Source organism: Centruroides vittatus, unplaced genomic scaffold, assembly GCF_030686945.1.
Source record: "Centruroides vittatus isolate TY-2023 unplaced genomic scaffold, ASM3068694v2 scaffold_769, whole genome shotgun sequence".
Taxonomy (NCBI): domain Eukaryota; kingdom Metazoa; phylum Arthropoda; class Arachnida; order Scorpiones; family Buthidae; genus Centruroides; species Centruroides vittatus.
Window position 1 is genome coordinate 3669821 of NW_027122717.1, and position 15955 is coordinate 3685775.

Here is a 15955-nt window from a genome sequence, read left to right on the forward strand (position 1 = left end):
TTCTCCCAAAAGGTCTTAGATAGATAACTGGCATAACTCTGTTATTAAAGGAAAAGTATGATGTGTAAGGGCAAACCACTACTAATTTGAGGTGGATAGCATATATTTTAAATTAAATAAATAAAAATTTCAGCCCAGCATTGTGACAATGTCATAATAAATAATTGCTGGTTCCAGCAATGTATTTATTAAGATAAAAACATTTTCAATCATTACTTCCTAACTTTAAGAAATATATATAGACATAGAGGCAGCTGATTCTAATAATCTTACACTGGTATATCAATGTTACCCAACAGTTTTCAAAATCTTAAAGAATGATAAAACACCATATGATCATAACTCTGTGTCTGGTACTCCATTCCAATAAAAACTGATATATTACAAAAAAAATAGAAACTTGTATACATAGGTGCAAAGGGATATAATCTCTAACAATGAATTAAAGGAGTACAAATACACAATTGATTATGAACACTGCATTACTGGCCTATTCTCATCATCATGACATATAAGTAAACAGGAAACAACTAAATTTAGAAGAAAAAAATATATTTCTTACTAGACTATACAAATACTTGAGTCCATATCTGTCTGTCCCTTCACACGCTTTTGTAGAGGCGTTAACAAGTCTACGACGGAACCGTTCTTTTATTTGAGGCTAACAACTGCCGAATTATCGGGCTAGCAAATGACTATAGTAATATTAATAATTTAAGTTAATTTGATACTAGAGTTAGGCGTTAGGCGCCATCTCTTGCTAAATTTAATAATTAGAATTTTAATTAAATAATTTAAATAAATTTAGGCTTAACTGGAAGAAAAGAATCGGATCGAAGCGGGATTCGAACCCGCAACTTCTGCTATCCGTGCAGACACGTTACCAGTTACACTACCCGGACCTTCGGTCCGATCCTCCCCTTCCGGTTGATATAAGATTACCGTACGACCATCGACGGCTATTACAATGCCGGCTGGGGACACATTAATTGCCCACGTCCTCCCAAAGGCACTCAACCGGCCATCGCAAACCCCAGCAAGGCGTATACATATAAATAAACAACAACTAACCCTTTATATATAAAGACCAACAACTGCCGAATTATCGGGCTAGCAAATGGCTATAGTAATATTAATAATTTAAGTTAATTTGGTACTAGAGTTAGGCGTTAGGCGCCATCTCTTGCTAAATTTAATAATTAGAATAAATAATTTGGTTATTTATATGTATACGCCTTGCCGGGGTTTGCGATGGCCGGTTGAGTGCCTTTGGGAGGACGTGGGCAATTAACGTGTCCCCAGCCGGCATTGTAATAGCCGTCGATGGTCGTACGGTAATCTTATATCAACTGGAAGGGGAGGATCGGACCGAAGGTCCGGGTAGCGTAACTGGTAACGTGTCTGCGCGGATAGCAGAAGTTGCGGGTTCGAATCCCGCTTCGGGCCGATTCTTTTCTTCCAGTTAAGCCTAAATTTATTTAAATTATTTAATTAAAATTCTAATTATTAAATTTAGCAAGAGATGGCGCCTAATGCCTAACTCTAGTACCAAATTAACTTAAATTATTAATATTACTATAGCCATTTGCTAGCCCGATAATTCGGCAGTTGTTGGTCTTTATATATAACGGGCTAGTTGTTGTTTATTTATTTGAGGCTACTGTTCGCCAACAAATGTAAAAGTTAAAAGTCCTCTAGCGGTAGCACACAATTGTATAATGTAATTATTATTTTTAAAAATTGTGTGTGCTACCACTAGAGGACTTTTAACTTTTTTACATTTGTTGGCGGACAGTAGCCTCAAATAAAAGGATGGTTTTGCTGTAGACTTGTTAATGCCTCTACAAAAGCGTGTGAAGGGACTGATAGATATGGACTCAAGTATTTGTATAGTCTAGTAAGAAATATATTTTTTTCTTCTAAATGTGAAATTGTCCCGGCAATTTTATAAGGAAACAACTAAAAGTCATTAAGAGAATAATACAAAAATTACATACAGTATTTTCATATATGATCAAAAAGATCTATTTCTATTGTTTATATAAAATTTACACGGTACTAAAAACAGATTATAAATTGAAATAAAATGGTTTGATAATGTATACCGATCTCAAACAATTATACTTAGAAACTAAATGTTTGGCTGGAGCCAGAGTTAGAAAATTCACCTGGAACAGATCTGGAGCAAGGAACCATAATCAGGACCTCTGTTCCAAAGCTTTGCCTCTGTATAGGAATATTCTCATTCTGAAGTGATATTTATTTATTCATTCTTTGGATATAAATGTTCATCATATTATAGTGTTAAAACATAAACTTTAAATATGTTTTATAGAGAATATTTTCTATACATTAATTATAGTTTGATTAGTCTGAGAATAATCCTAAAATTACCTATAATTATATGAGCCATTCACAGGCCAAATTGATTAACTTCGTTTGTAAATCCTTAATATAATCATTATTATTTTTACATTTATCATGTAACTAATTTTATGTATCATTACATTAAAGCTATGCTTTAATTTAACAGTATATATATAGATACATTCTACAATGTTTATATTTAAATTTAAAGTTTAAAAAGGAATATAATAAAATAATTTACATTATAAATTTTTATACTTTTTGTTATATGGAGTTAATCGATTTGGCAAGTGAGCAGTTCATAAGTGTGATAAAAATACCTATTTTTATCATTTACATAACATTTATATGAAGTAACAGAAGCAGATTATAAATAAAAGTAAAAAAATAAAGTAGTTTGAATAATGCATTCCTGTCTCAAACAATTTCACTTAAAAATGAAATGTTTGGTTGGAACTGGAGCAGGAGCTAGCAAATTATCTGGAGTGGAGCTGGAACTTGAGCCATGATCAAGATTTCTGCTTCAAAGTCCTGCTTGTAAAAGCTTCTTTAGTTTTCTGAACAAGTCAAAATCATAGGTAGATATGTTTTGTGAATAGGGCAGATGTTTAAAGATCTTCCAACCATTTCTACATTGTAACAATGCCGAGTGCCATATCAGCAATATGGCACTAGGCATTGTCATATAACAAAACTGGCTGTTCTTGCATAAATGCAAGTCATAAATGATATTCAAGAAATTTTATAAGTAATCACCTCTAAGCCTTTGGATTTCCAGTAATGTTCAAACATTAGTTCAATTACTATATGTAATTGAACTAATGTTTATGATTCTTAATCCAGAATCTGCTACCAGTACCAGTAATTTCTCTAGAAAGTTATATTTGAAAAATTTTTTATGAGATCAATTCCCATTGACAAATGCCATTTTAGCTTCAGTAGCATGGTCCTTGCACGCTATCTGTGGAAACAGCATTGTTGACAGTGTTTGTATAGCACCTGTTACATGACAGTGTAACAGGTGCTATACATGGCTGGAGACTATGTGGAGGGCTTGTAAAAACTTTGGCAAATACAACTTACTTTGTAATTTTTTGTTCATTAGTGACTAATAATTATGACTTGATACAATTCTTGTTGTTAAAAAGATTTTCTATAAAATAATCTTGAATTTAAGTTTTCATAAGTAGAATCAATATTTAATAGTAGGGAGACTTTCAATAGGTGTAATCAATTGTATTACTATAAAGCCTGAAGAAGAGCCCAGACGGGGCTTCGTAAAAAACGTTAGCATTCCTTGCAATTCTACCACTCTGGTTATCGGGTTTTACGTAAGTTTGTTTTTTGTATTCAATAGGTGTATTTATCTGTTTCTTTCTATATGTTGATATAATGTTTTTCTGAATACAAATTTTTATTAAAATCATTGAATATAACAATAGATTTGTATTATAGTAGGCATTTATTAAAATTTACAGAATTAACTATAGCATTTATTTTTCAAGTTCAATTGTCAGCTATTATCATCTGCCTTGCATGAAGAAATTGCAAGAAAATGTTTTTCACTTAGAACAAAGAGAGTACCATATGCTTTAATTATATATATTTAATAAAATTAATTGCCAGGACATAAGTATAAACTTGGAAGAATTACAAAAATTTTCCTAAGGACTTCTTTTAGTTAGCAGGAAATAGAGTTTGTCCCTAGGAAATATTTTGTAATTTTTTCAAGCCTTAATTTTATATACAAAACGTTTTAATATGATAACATACTTTTATTCTTGTTACTTAACTTTTATCACAATTATATAAATAAAAATATCTTCTCTCTACAGCAGGACCAATATCTTTCCTGTTGAGAAGGTATTGATCCCTTAGGAGTTGATTAGCAAATTAGATACATACTGTAAATGCATATATATTTTAATGTTGTTTATTTATTTAGCAAATAGAATCATTTAAAAATTCTTGAAAATATTTTCACTATCATTTTCAAAACTTTTCAAATATAAAAGAATTAGAAAAAATAGTATTTGTGTATGTATAATTGTTTAAGGGGAACCCCCTCATCTATAGTAAATTTTAGTCTTATGTCAACTGCAATTTTTATTGCTTGGATATAAATTATTTAATAATTTATATCCAATTATATGGTACATTTTGTGTGTCTGTGTGTGTAAATTTGAGATACTATAGAATTCAAATTAAATTTTGAAAATGTTTATTTTTAAAGATCCAGCAACAAGCATGGATAGTGGACATTTTTCAGATGACTTGAGTTCCAGTTCTCAAGGCCTTCCTCCTGATTATCGCCTTCTCATGGCAGAAATGAGTAAATATATTTTTTTAAATTATCAATGCACTCATTTATTATTATTAACAGCTAATTATTTTGTGTAATATTTTCAACAGAATATTCTTTAAAATGTGTAATAGACAAAAAGTACTTTGTTGATAAATTCCTAAATAGGAAAAATAGATCAGAATTTTGTTTTTTATATTGTCTATGTAGACCTTGTTTATAAATAGGACTTATTTTATATAATATTATATAATTATAGGTTATTATACTGGTATAGTTTTATATTAGCAAAAAGGATGAAGTCTTAGTAATAAAAATGAAGTAAAAAGCAACAGGTGAAAATAAAGACATTTTGCTTTTTGACTAAGACTTCTTCCTTTTTGTTAATTCAAAACTATACAGTACTAGTATAATAAGTCCTATTTATAAAGAAGGTCTATATGGACAATATAAAAAACAAAATTGAAATATTAATGACATAGAGGCACAAAGAATTAAGATTAGAAGTTTATTTACATTATATTCATATACATATCATAACATTTTTCTTTCATATACAAGGTGAGGCATTTAATCTGAAGAAATGAAAGAAGTTAGCTTCAAAACAAAGCATTGCAGAGGAAATGTTTAAAATGTGTTTGTTTTGAAGGCACAAGGGTAACAGGTTTGTTTATTTATATTTTAAGCACATTTTCAAGGTCATATTAAGGTCAGTTTATTTTCAAATGAAAACTTATAGTTTCTATAGTGGCAGCTGAATCTACATGAAATAACAAATAACTTTTGCCTGAAAAATCTTTTTGTTTATCACTTACTTTGCACAATGAAAAATAAGTGATTAAACAGAAAGATCTTTATGGCAAAAGTTATTTGTTATTTTGTGCTCAAAATAAAACATAAACCTATTATTCTTCTGCCTTCAAAACAAACATATTTTATTTTAAACATTTTCCTCTGCAATGCTTTGTTTTGGAGATACAGTAGAGCATCGTTTATCCAAAAGCCGGTCAACCAAAAGCTTTCCAGTTGGACTGTGTCGTGCTGAATTGAACGTTTTTGATACTAGATTAACTTCTAAAGTATAATTTTTTTTGTTTTTATATTTTTCAATATATTTATTTTGTTTGTACAAAATAAAGAAATAATTTTTGACGATACAATAGCCCTGATTATTAGTATAAAAATTTTCGTTAGGCTTAAAATCGACAAAAATTCAACACGAAGCGACACACAACGGAGAAAAATTCAACATCAGATAGTTTAATATATTTTTTCGTACATAATCGGTTATCCAAAAAAATCAGTTATCCGAACAACCCCAGTCCCCAATCGGTTCGGATAAACGATGCTCTACTGTATTTCACTTTTCAGATTTAGTACCTCACCCTGTATAGAAGGGTCTGAAGATTGTAAAAATGTCCATTAAGTAGAGGTGTCTGCTAATGGAGTGTCCGTTAATGGAGGTTTTGCCGTATTACCTCCTCGCATTTTGGTATTTTGTTATAGGTTATCTATGCAATTTCAGAACTCCCTCTTTGCTTCCTCCCCTAACTCTGCTTGAGAGTTATATACACTGAGTAAGTTTCAATTTAAATCTGCCTTTCCAAGGAACACCTTTATCATCAGTTCTGTCATTTATTCTTTTTATTTCTACTACTTTCTTCTTCAGCTCTTTACAGACCACAATCCCAACTCTGTTCCTTTCATTTCTCATCCCAGAATACCATAACTTATAGTCACAATCAATTTCTGTAGCCTTCTCTCCTTTTTATTTTCTCCGATTGTAAGCAGGACATGCTTACTCTCCTTTTCTTTAGGATATCTGCCAATTCTTTGCTCTTACCTGTTAGTGTCACTATGTTTTTATGTTAGTGTCACTATGTCACTATGCTGAGTTTGACTTAAGAAGGGAAATATTGATATATGTGAAATTTTGTTTGAGTTTAAGAGTAGAAAAATACCAAAACTTTCACTTTTATACGTGAAATTTTATTTATAATTGTCATAAAACATTTTTTTTGGCCTTATAATCATTTCATGATAATTATAAATAAAATTTCTAGCATAAGAGTGAAAGTTTTGATACTATAGAGTGAGCTAGACAAGAATGAATAAAGTAGAAAAATATGTTATATTATGTAAGATGTTTTCCAGGACTAACAATTCAGTTTGACTTAATAAGGGTTTCATGATTAGAGGTTTTACTATATATTATAAATTTAGTAATTATGTTGTTTTGCTTTGCTCCTCATATTTTACACTTTGAATAATATATAGTACATACTTGTATGAATTCTTTATAAATATAATTATAAATTCTTAAATATGATATAATGAATTAATATTATATAAAAATATTAGATTATTTTTTTATATGTGATGATAATTATGTTTTATATGCTTTGTTTTTTCAGAAGCACAGAATTTTGATGTTATTAGATTCTCCTCTTACCGTACAGCATGCAAACTAAGATTTATTCAGAAGAGAACTAATTGTACATGCATATTTTTTTTAATTTCATGAAATTATTTTTCTTTCTTATAGTTGTAATAAATTTGATTTTTTTTTTCAGTGCATTTAGTAGACATCTGGAATATTATAGAAGCATTCCGTGAAAATGGCTTGAACATTATAGAACCTAAATTGGATGTGCCCATATCCCGTTTGGAAACTCTTATATCTTCAATATTCTTCCAATTAAATAAAAGGCTTCCATCAACACAACAAATTGATATAAATCAAAGTATATCAATGTTACTTACTTGGTTATTAGTCACTTATGATCCGTAAGTGGAAAAAAATGTAATTAGATTATTTATATTCATTATTTTTTGGTTGAGTATAGTGTTATTTCTATTTTTAATAGAGAAGAGACTGGTAAGATTCATGTGATGTCCATAAAAGTATCTTTGGCTACAATGTGTGCAGGAAAGCTAATGGATAAATTACTTTGTAAGTACTTAGTATGAAGTATGAATTTACGTGTGGATATAAGATGATTTTCATTACTCATTTCACCTGCTTTAATTGCGATATTAATTTTTTCATTTCAGATATATTTTCTTTAATCTCAGACCAAAATGGACATCTTGTGTTTAGTAAATTTTCTGATTTTATAAAAGAAATTTTAGCTCTTCCATGCTCAGTTTTAGAATCTCCTTCATTTTGTTATAGTGATGGTTTAGCCAGTACTATTTTTGATGGGGTAAATTCTAAGTTCATCAATTTTATATTTTTATATAAAGAAAACATAAATATTTTAAAAATACAAATAAATTAATTCCTTAAGTATAGATTTTAAATGAAATAAACACTTATCCCTTCAAATTTTTTATTAGACAACCATTCAAAACCCCACCTGCCTCAAACTAGGCAATGCCATTGCTTTCGACATGACATCAGATGCAATTTTTATCATACGTGCATGATTGTTAATGATTTGGCAATATCAATTCTTGTGATGTAGTTCTACAGAACCAATGAACATTTTGTCTCCCTCTCTATGAACTATTGCTCTGTAGTTTATATTCTAAAATGGCAATGACAATTTGTTGAAGTTAGCTTCAGCTGCTTTCATTTGTTGTCTGTTTGGCTGAAATTTAATAACTAAATGAAAAGAAAATTTGGACTTGATAGATTTCAATAATTTCAATAAAATCAATGAAATATTTTATATTCTTATATCTATGAAAATATATCAAACAGCTTTTTGTTTTGTAATCCCATCATAGTGAAGACATGACCGAAATGTGACAAAGATTATAGCACAAATGCACACCTTTGTGGCCTACAGCTCATGCTCTTTCTCACAAACTTTCAAATACACATGAGCATTGCTGATCATCACCTGAAAAATTCAACTTCTTGGATCTGAGAAGTGTCAAATGGACTACCTGTTTTCCATCAAAGGTATAATGTAGAGTGAATCGAGTTGATGACCTGGCAATCAATGGTCAACCATGTGACAATCAAACATTTCATTCAACATTGCCTTCAACCAGTTTGCTACAATATTGCCTAGTTTGCAGTGGCTAAACAGAATCTCTAAAACATCTACAAACAGAATGACTACTAAAACAATTTTTCATACACAATTACTTTTGATTACAGTTGTTTTTTTATAAATTTAAAAATATTTTACTTAATTTCTTTTAAATTTTTAAGTACTTTTGTTAAAATTAATATATACATATACATCTAGAAAGTCAGGAATTTTCAGTAATGTTAGGAAACAGTCATGAAAAGTCAGGAAATTTGCCTTCTTGGCTGTCTTTTTTTTCTTTTGCTGACAATATGCTTGACTAAGTATAGCTGTCTGCAGGCAGCAAGAAGTAATGTGGTGCATTACAGCTTATGAAAAGGAGTGCAGAATATTTTCAGGACTCAAAATTTTCCCCAAGCATACACAAAATTCCCCAAAAATTTACAAGGTACAAAAAATAATAACTAATTTTAATTTAAATCATATTATTTATCATTTTTTATTTTAATAATTTTGATTACATAACAAAACAATTTCTGTTTTTTTTCCAGTTTTTTTTATTTTATAAATTTCAAGAAATTTATTAAGAGATAAATTTAATAAATATATACTTTTGTACAAGGATTATACAGGATTTGTTAATGAATAATAGATAAATAAATTATTGCTTTTTTTCTTTATTTCAAAGTCTTATAGATTTGTGGTTGTGGATTAATAACAGAATAAACTACTTTAATTTAATAAAACATTTTATTTTTAGTTGTAATACTTTGGCAATTATAAAAGATATATAACTGTTAATTAGAAAAAATAACTAATTAAAAAGCTAGAGAAGCAATAGCATATGTTCATAGTAAGTCAAATGCTGTTTTATTTTGTCAATGTGACATAAGGACATGAAGTTCAAGGAAAGTCATAGAATTTAAAACAAAAATTTGAGTAGGATCTCTGTATATAAATTAAAGGACAAATGATAACAAATAAAAGTAAAATATTTGAAATTAAAAAGTATGAAATTTTGCATCAATAAATTTTATGGTTTTGTGATTTGTTTACAATCATCATACTAAACAGTATAATGATTGTGAAAAAATTTCCACTTAAAGAATTCTTTAAACAAAAAAATTAAAGCAACAAGAAGTTAACAGAAACAACTTAAGCAATAAAAACAAAATGAATAAGTGAAATCACTTTACCCTATAAAAATTGAATAAGTGTTTATTTAATAAAAATTTGTTAATGTTTTAAAAATACTTATTATATGAATTGTTGTATTTGTTAATTAAATTAAATGTTTTTCCCCTTTTTTAGCAAGCAAAAATTAATGTAAATGATTTTTTGGATACCTTAATGTCAGATCCAGCCCCACAGTGCCTTGTATGGTTTCCATTATTTCATAGAATGGGAAATGTAGAGAATGGTAATATGTTCATAAATCAAAATTCATAAATATTTTAATATAATTAGTTTTACTTATATGAAGTTACAAACAAATTTAATTACATTTTCAGTTCTACATCCTGTTCAATGTGATGGTTGCAATCGTGAAGCATTTTTAGGTTTTCGATATAAATGTCAACGTTGTTATAATTATCAATTATGCCAAGATTGTTTTTGGAGAGGAAGAGTCTCTGGAAATCATACAAATCAGCATGAGATGAAAGAATATACTCATTATGTAAACATACATTATGTAAATTTTTTAAATTAAAAAGTTTAGATTATATAAAATATTCTTTGTTTTTCAGAAATCTCCTAGAAAACAAATAGGACATTCAATTCGAAAATCATTTAAATGTGTTCCAGAAAAGCAAACAAATTCTATTCCAAGATTTCCAGAAGAACCTGAAAATACTTTAAATTTATCTCATATAGTGTAAGTAAATGTTATAGATGTAAAATTTTATTCACAATAATAATAATAATATATTAAAGGATTATAAACAACAAATGTGGATTAATTTCTAGCTAAAACTGCATTTCAGTGATTATTGTGTGTGCATATATGAGCAATTGAAATATTGATAATACTGTATTGAAAAATGGCATGACCTAAATCAGTTAAATAAACATTTGATATTAATATTAATAGCTACTTTTGAATTTGCTATTATTTAAAAGGACTTATCAGACCACAGTTTTTTAGTTGGAAAGTTCACTAAGAAATCTATTTAACTATGTACAATTTGGATCTATTACTACACTTCATCAGTTGGTTTTTTATTGTGTATTCTTGTCTTTTCAAGTTTTATTTGACATTCAATTTTAATTCTCCTTCAGTATCATTTGGTATTCACAACAATGTTTACTAACATAAAGTAGTGAACATGTAGATAAAAACTTTGAAGTTTGAATTTCAGATTAATTTTCAGAACATTTAAACTAAAGATGATAAAATATTAGAATATTGTCTAATATTTATTTAGAACATGCATTAATAAGAATTTCACATTTGTACCAAATGAAATTCATCTGTTTTGTGCTCTAACAATTAAGTCATTTTTTAAATTTTCAGAACATTTTGACAACTGTAGCTTCAAGTTCCACAAATTTTGAAATGATTTAGTGAACAAAACAGATGAATTTCATTCAGTAAAATATGAAAATCTTATGAAATCTCTAAATAAACATTTGATAAGAAACATGAATTTTTAAATTTCTTTCTTTCTTGTTTCTTTTTCATCTGCTGATATAAAATTTTTGTTTTCTGCATATTAACATTTACAGATCAAAGGATTATTTTGCCCCTCTGCTCTGACCCAGTAACTACTTTCTGCTGTGCACCCTCCTGCAGCAGCACTGCTAAACTGTACAGAGCCATTTCAAGCCATTTCATTATATCATGAGTTGTGGCAGCCAAACAAATGGGACTTTTCTGAGTGGGAGATGGCACTTCACTGTTTAATAGTGCTGTGACAGGAGGTCATGCAGCACAAAACCAACCTAATAGAATTGCTCTTATTCTGTATATTGTTTTGATTAGCATTGATTTTGATTTTTAAAAATTAATTTTAATCATATATGATAAATTATATAATTACTATGTAATAAAAACTAAATTATGTTATTTATTTATCTTTTTGGAGATATATCAATTTTACAGTGTTTATCACAAACCTCTGTTATTATTTATTTCTAACATTTTGTTAATGTTATGATCTTTTATAAAATTTCATAAATTTGGTATTTTTTAAAATTTATACATGGAATATAACTAAGAATAATTATAAGTTGTCGACATTTAGGGGCAATAAGTTCATTGTGCGTCAGGAAAAGCCTAGGGACTGATCGTATGTGGGTGGTGGTGGCAGAGGCAAAGATGACAAATGTCTTACAATAACTATTTATTTTAACATTAAAGTGAACTTACAAAAGAACAATACACGGTGCGATCTAGATCATCTACTGGGTGAGGAGCTCCGGATGACAGCGGTCGGATGCGGGATGATGAAGCTCCAGGGCAATGAAAAAGAAGAGTCTGTAGAATCGGTGGGGAACGTCAGTGTAGGGAGTGGGTGGCTGACAGATGATTTGACGAACACTTGCAGGTGGAAAGCTCCGTCTTCTCTGACTCTCGACCTTGGTTTGGGAGTTTTTATACGATTTTCCCTTGAATCTTCTTCTCTTGATCCCTTTTTCCCAATTGGTCATTCTTTTGTTTCTAAGCAAGATGAAAACTAAGTCTGGCTGGGGATGGTGCCCAAACGTTGACAACTATGCTCATAATTTATACCTTTTGCCCCCCCTCTCTTGGACATCTGACTAGACTGATCAACCAGATGTTCTGTGTCTGCCTACCCCCCTTTCAAGACAGTTCCGAGCTCACATGATCTAACAGGTGTCTTTGACCATAAGTCTCTCCTCCCTTTTCTTGATTGTGTACATCCTGACTCTTATATACAAGCACCCTGACAAAGCCCCTCTCTCACTTGGTGGACATTCCCTTTTGCCGTCCATCACCGTGTCACATTTGTTTTAGCACAAATGCTTCACTTCAGTCGAGATTACTGCCCGACACGTGTTCTCAGTCTGATTGAACTTCCGAAATTCCCTGACATAGCAATTTTAGTAAATAATCGAAATTCCGATGCAATCTTCACAATTAAATTAGTTACTTACAAAATTTTTTTTTTATAGTTTTAAAGATCAAATGTTGAAATTAAGGTTATTAGCATTAAATAAATTATTGTTAGAGAAAAGAAAATAAATAAAATAAATACATATATATATATATATATATATATATATATACACATATACATATACAAGGGTTATTTTTTAAATAAGATCAGTTTGTGAATGAGAGTGAGAATGACGCATGATTGCAGCAGTTCACATGCGTCTGCTTCAAGCATGATTTGAGTGCATTTAGATGCCACTTGCAGCTGTATCAGCTGTCTGTGTGCTGAGCTGTAGAAGTTTATAATGTTTAAGAAAATTGAGTCACTTATCCTGTGAGGTATGATCTGTTATTCGATTCTTGAGTACAAGAAACTTGACAGCAGCAGAAATTCACCATCAGATTTGTGAAGTTTAGGGTGATAATGCTATGAGTGACAGTAAAGTTCGAAAGTGGGTGAGAATGTTCAAGGATAGGTGGGTTAATGTGCATGATGAGCCATGCTCTGACCAACCTTCTCTGAGTTCTGAAGATTTGGTTTGTGATGTGGATAACAAAATTTGAGAGGACCGACGATTCACGATTTCAATGTTATCAATTGAATTTCTACAGGTTTCAAGGCCAGTTTTGTATACCATTGTTTTGGAGAAACTGAATTATCGAAAATTGTGTTCTCGATGGATTCCAAGACTGCTTTCTTGCAATCACAAAACAAAACGATTGGGCAGTGCTCATTGTTGATTTGATACAATCAGGAAGGAGATGAATTGTTGGACCACATCTTTACAAGAGATGAGACTTGGGTGTTTTGTGTTTTGGGGAGACATGTAACTCTTGAGTCCAAGCAACAATCAATAGAATGGCAACACACATCATCGCCAACCAAAGTGAAAGCCAAACAGACAATTTCAGCACAAAAGATCATGGCAACTGTCTTTTGGGACAGGAAAGAGATTTTGTTAGTGGATTTTATGCTGAGAGGCACAACAGTCAATTCTGATGCATATTGTGTGACCTTGAGAAAACTCCGGTGTGCAATACAAAACAAGCGGCATGGCCTACTGTCTTCCAGTGTGATGTTGCTCTACGACAAGGCAAGGCCACATGTTTCTGCACAAACACACGATATAATCAGTTCTTTTGGATGTGAACAACTAGATCATTCACCTTACAGTCCAGACTTTGCACCCAGTGATTTTCATTTGTTTCAGTACTTAAAGAAGTTCCTTGGTGGTTCAATGGTTCAACAACGATGAAGAAGTGAAAACTGCAGTCGTGGATTTGACTTCTTGCAGGCAGCAGATTTCTTTGAAGTCGGAATTCAAAAAATTGTTGAGTGTGGTATGACAGATGTTTGAACAAAATGGAAATTATGTAGAATATGGGAAACCATCTGGTCATGGTGGGAGAGCCCAGTAATTTTACTGATCCATAGAGCAATGCAGGTTGGAGCACAAGCTCCTGGTAGGGACACCCATGCTAGTAAGGTCTATGGGGAGAAATGAAGCTAAGAGTGACCACACCCACATTCTGAGGAGATATTTATCATGGTAGTAACCAGATCTAAGTTTGATACTAGCTTGGACATCACCTGGGTTAACAAGGTCCACGTGCGTGGGTTAGGCAGAGGCTCAAGTTTGAAAAATAGGCCACAGTCTCTCTTGGTTACTGGTGGCAAAAGCAGCACCAGTTCAAGCATGGCTACTGCAATGTTCTTAACAGATGTGAGGAACCAACCTAGCCTTGGTGTTTATATGGCAATGCATCCACAGACCACAAAGGCTGGAAAACCACACCAATGGAAGAAATGGACAATAGAAATGAACGAGTTTATCATCTATACTTACTACACCATCACAAGACTCGAAACAAACATGACAGCATACAGACAACAACTACACCATAGATTCACACAACAATATCGTCACCTCACTGTCACCAAACAAAGGGTTGTTGATCAAAAAAGAATAATTATACACAACAACCTTATTCCACAAACAACACTTATCAAACAACAGGTTGCTGATCAAATATATCAACATTAATGAAGATCAGGTAACTTGTCAGGATAATCCATCAACAAGCACTGATAATAGCACACACACAGCTACCACTAGTGATACTACAGACACTTCCTCATCCACCACTGATAACACAGATGTAGATTTAGTTAATATGCTCTCACTCACTTATATTTCAGGAAACACTCACAAAATATATAGGTACAGATCCCACACAAAGACCACAAATACCAAAAATCAACAAGTCAAAGGTAGGAAGAAGGACAAACACTAAATTATGTAAACACTCACTCACGACCACACTACATCCATTTAATTTCTACACTCAGACATTTATACAATAGTTTATGCTGGGACAGTCACAATTTTTCTTGTACTCAAAAGTGTTCCATGACTTCAAAAAGGCTAAGAACTACTGGTCTAGACTCAGGTGCTTTTTCAAATATGTGCTATGAGAAAGCAAGGTTTTTCAACATTAAACCACTTCATGCAAGAGAATTAAACTTGAACTAAATTTATATTTACAAATATCTGGAAATTATTCAATGTAAATAAATTTTTATTTGCTTTCTTATTAACTTTTACAAATTATATTTAAATCGTACCTAGTGGGATTGAAAAGATTATACTCAAAGAACTTTGTTTATTCAGAGAAAAATGTGTATTGATGCTAAAAGAAATATATGAATATAAAATTATTTGCTCTATAACTTCTGTATGTTGTTGTAAGTGAAGAACTTCAAAATCTAATGTATTATAAGCACATTGAATATTAAAATTCATAATTACAATAGAATTTTATACTTTACAACAGAATAAATTTTGCAGTAAATTTTCAGCAGCCTTCTCATCATGTTTTGACAATCATTTGATTAGTAGAGACAGGTGTAAACTAAAAAAGAAATCAGTATAATAATTGTATAATGAAATAATAACAAATTACTGTGTATAATTAGTAAAATTCTCAAAAAATTTGTAATTTTCCTTCAACAGTTTAGTATACTACATATTATGAAGAAATGGATGTCATTGTATAAATATGCAAATTTTGACTTGATTTAAAAAATAAATATATTTTATCAAAAATTTTTTTATCATAATATATTATTTTTATATTTTTTCAGAATATATGTTTTCTTACAAAATTTTTAAAAAATCAAAT

The 15955-nt window shown here is 30.5% G+C and overlaps 1 protein-coding gene across 4 annotated transcripts in view; it reads left to right on the forward strand.

Annotated features, from left to right (window-relative positions):
* LOC136989782 (dystrobrevin beta-like) overlaps positions 1 to 15955 on the forward strand; it is a 60170-nt gene that overhangs the window by 27835 nt on the left and 16380 nt on the right. For all 4 annotated transcript variants that reach the window (XM_067288055.1, XM_067288052.1, XM_067288053.1 and 1 more), the window contains exons 2-9: positions 4601 to 4699; positions 7084 to 7164; positions 7243 to 7456; positions 7537 to 7622; positions 7724 to 7875; positions 9964 to 10072; positions 10164 to 10330; positions 10401 to 10528. In XM_067288055.1, the coding sequence (XP_067144156.1) occupies positions 4601 to 4699; positions 7084 to 7164; positions 7243 to 7456; positions 7537 to 7622; positions 7724 to 7875; positions 9964 to 10072; positions 10164 to 10330; positions 10401 to 10528 (1036 nt within the window). The remainder of the gene's footprint in view (positions 1 to 4600; positions 4700 to 7083; positions 7165 to 7242; positions 7457 to 7536; positions 7623 to 7723; positions 7876 to 9963; positions 10073 to 10163; positions 10331 to 10400; positions 10529 to 15955) is intronic.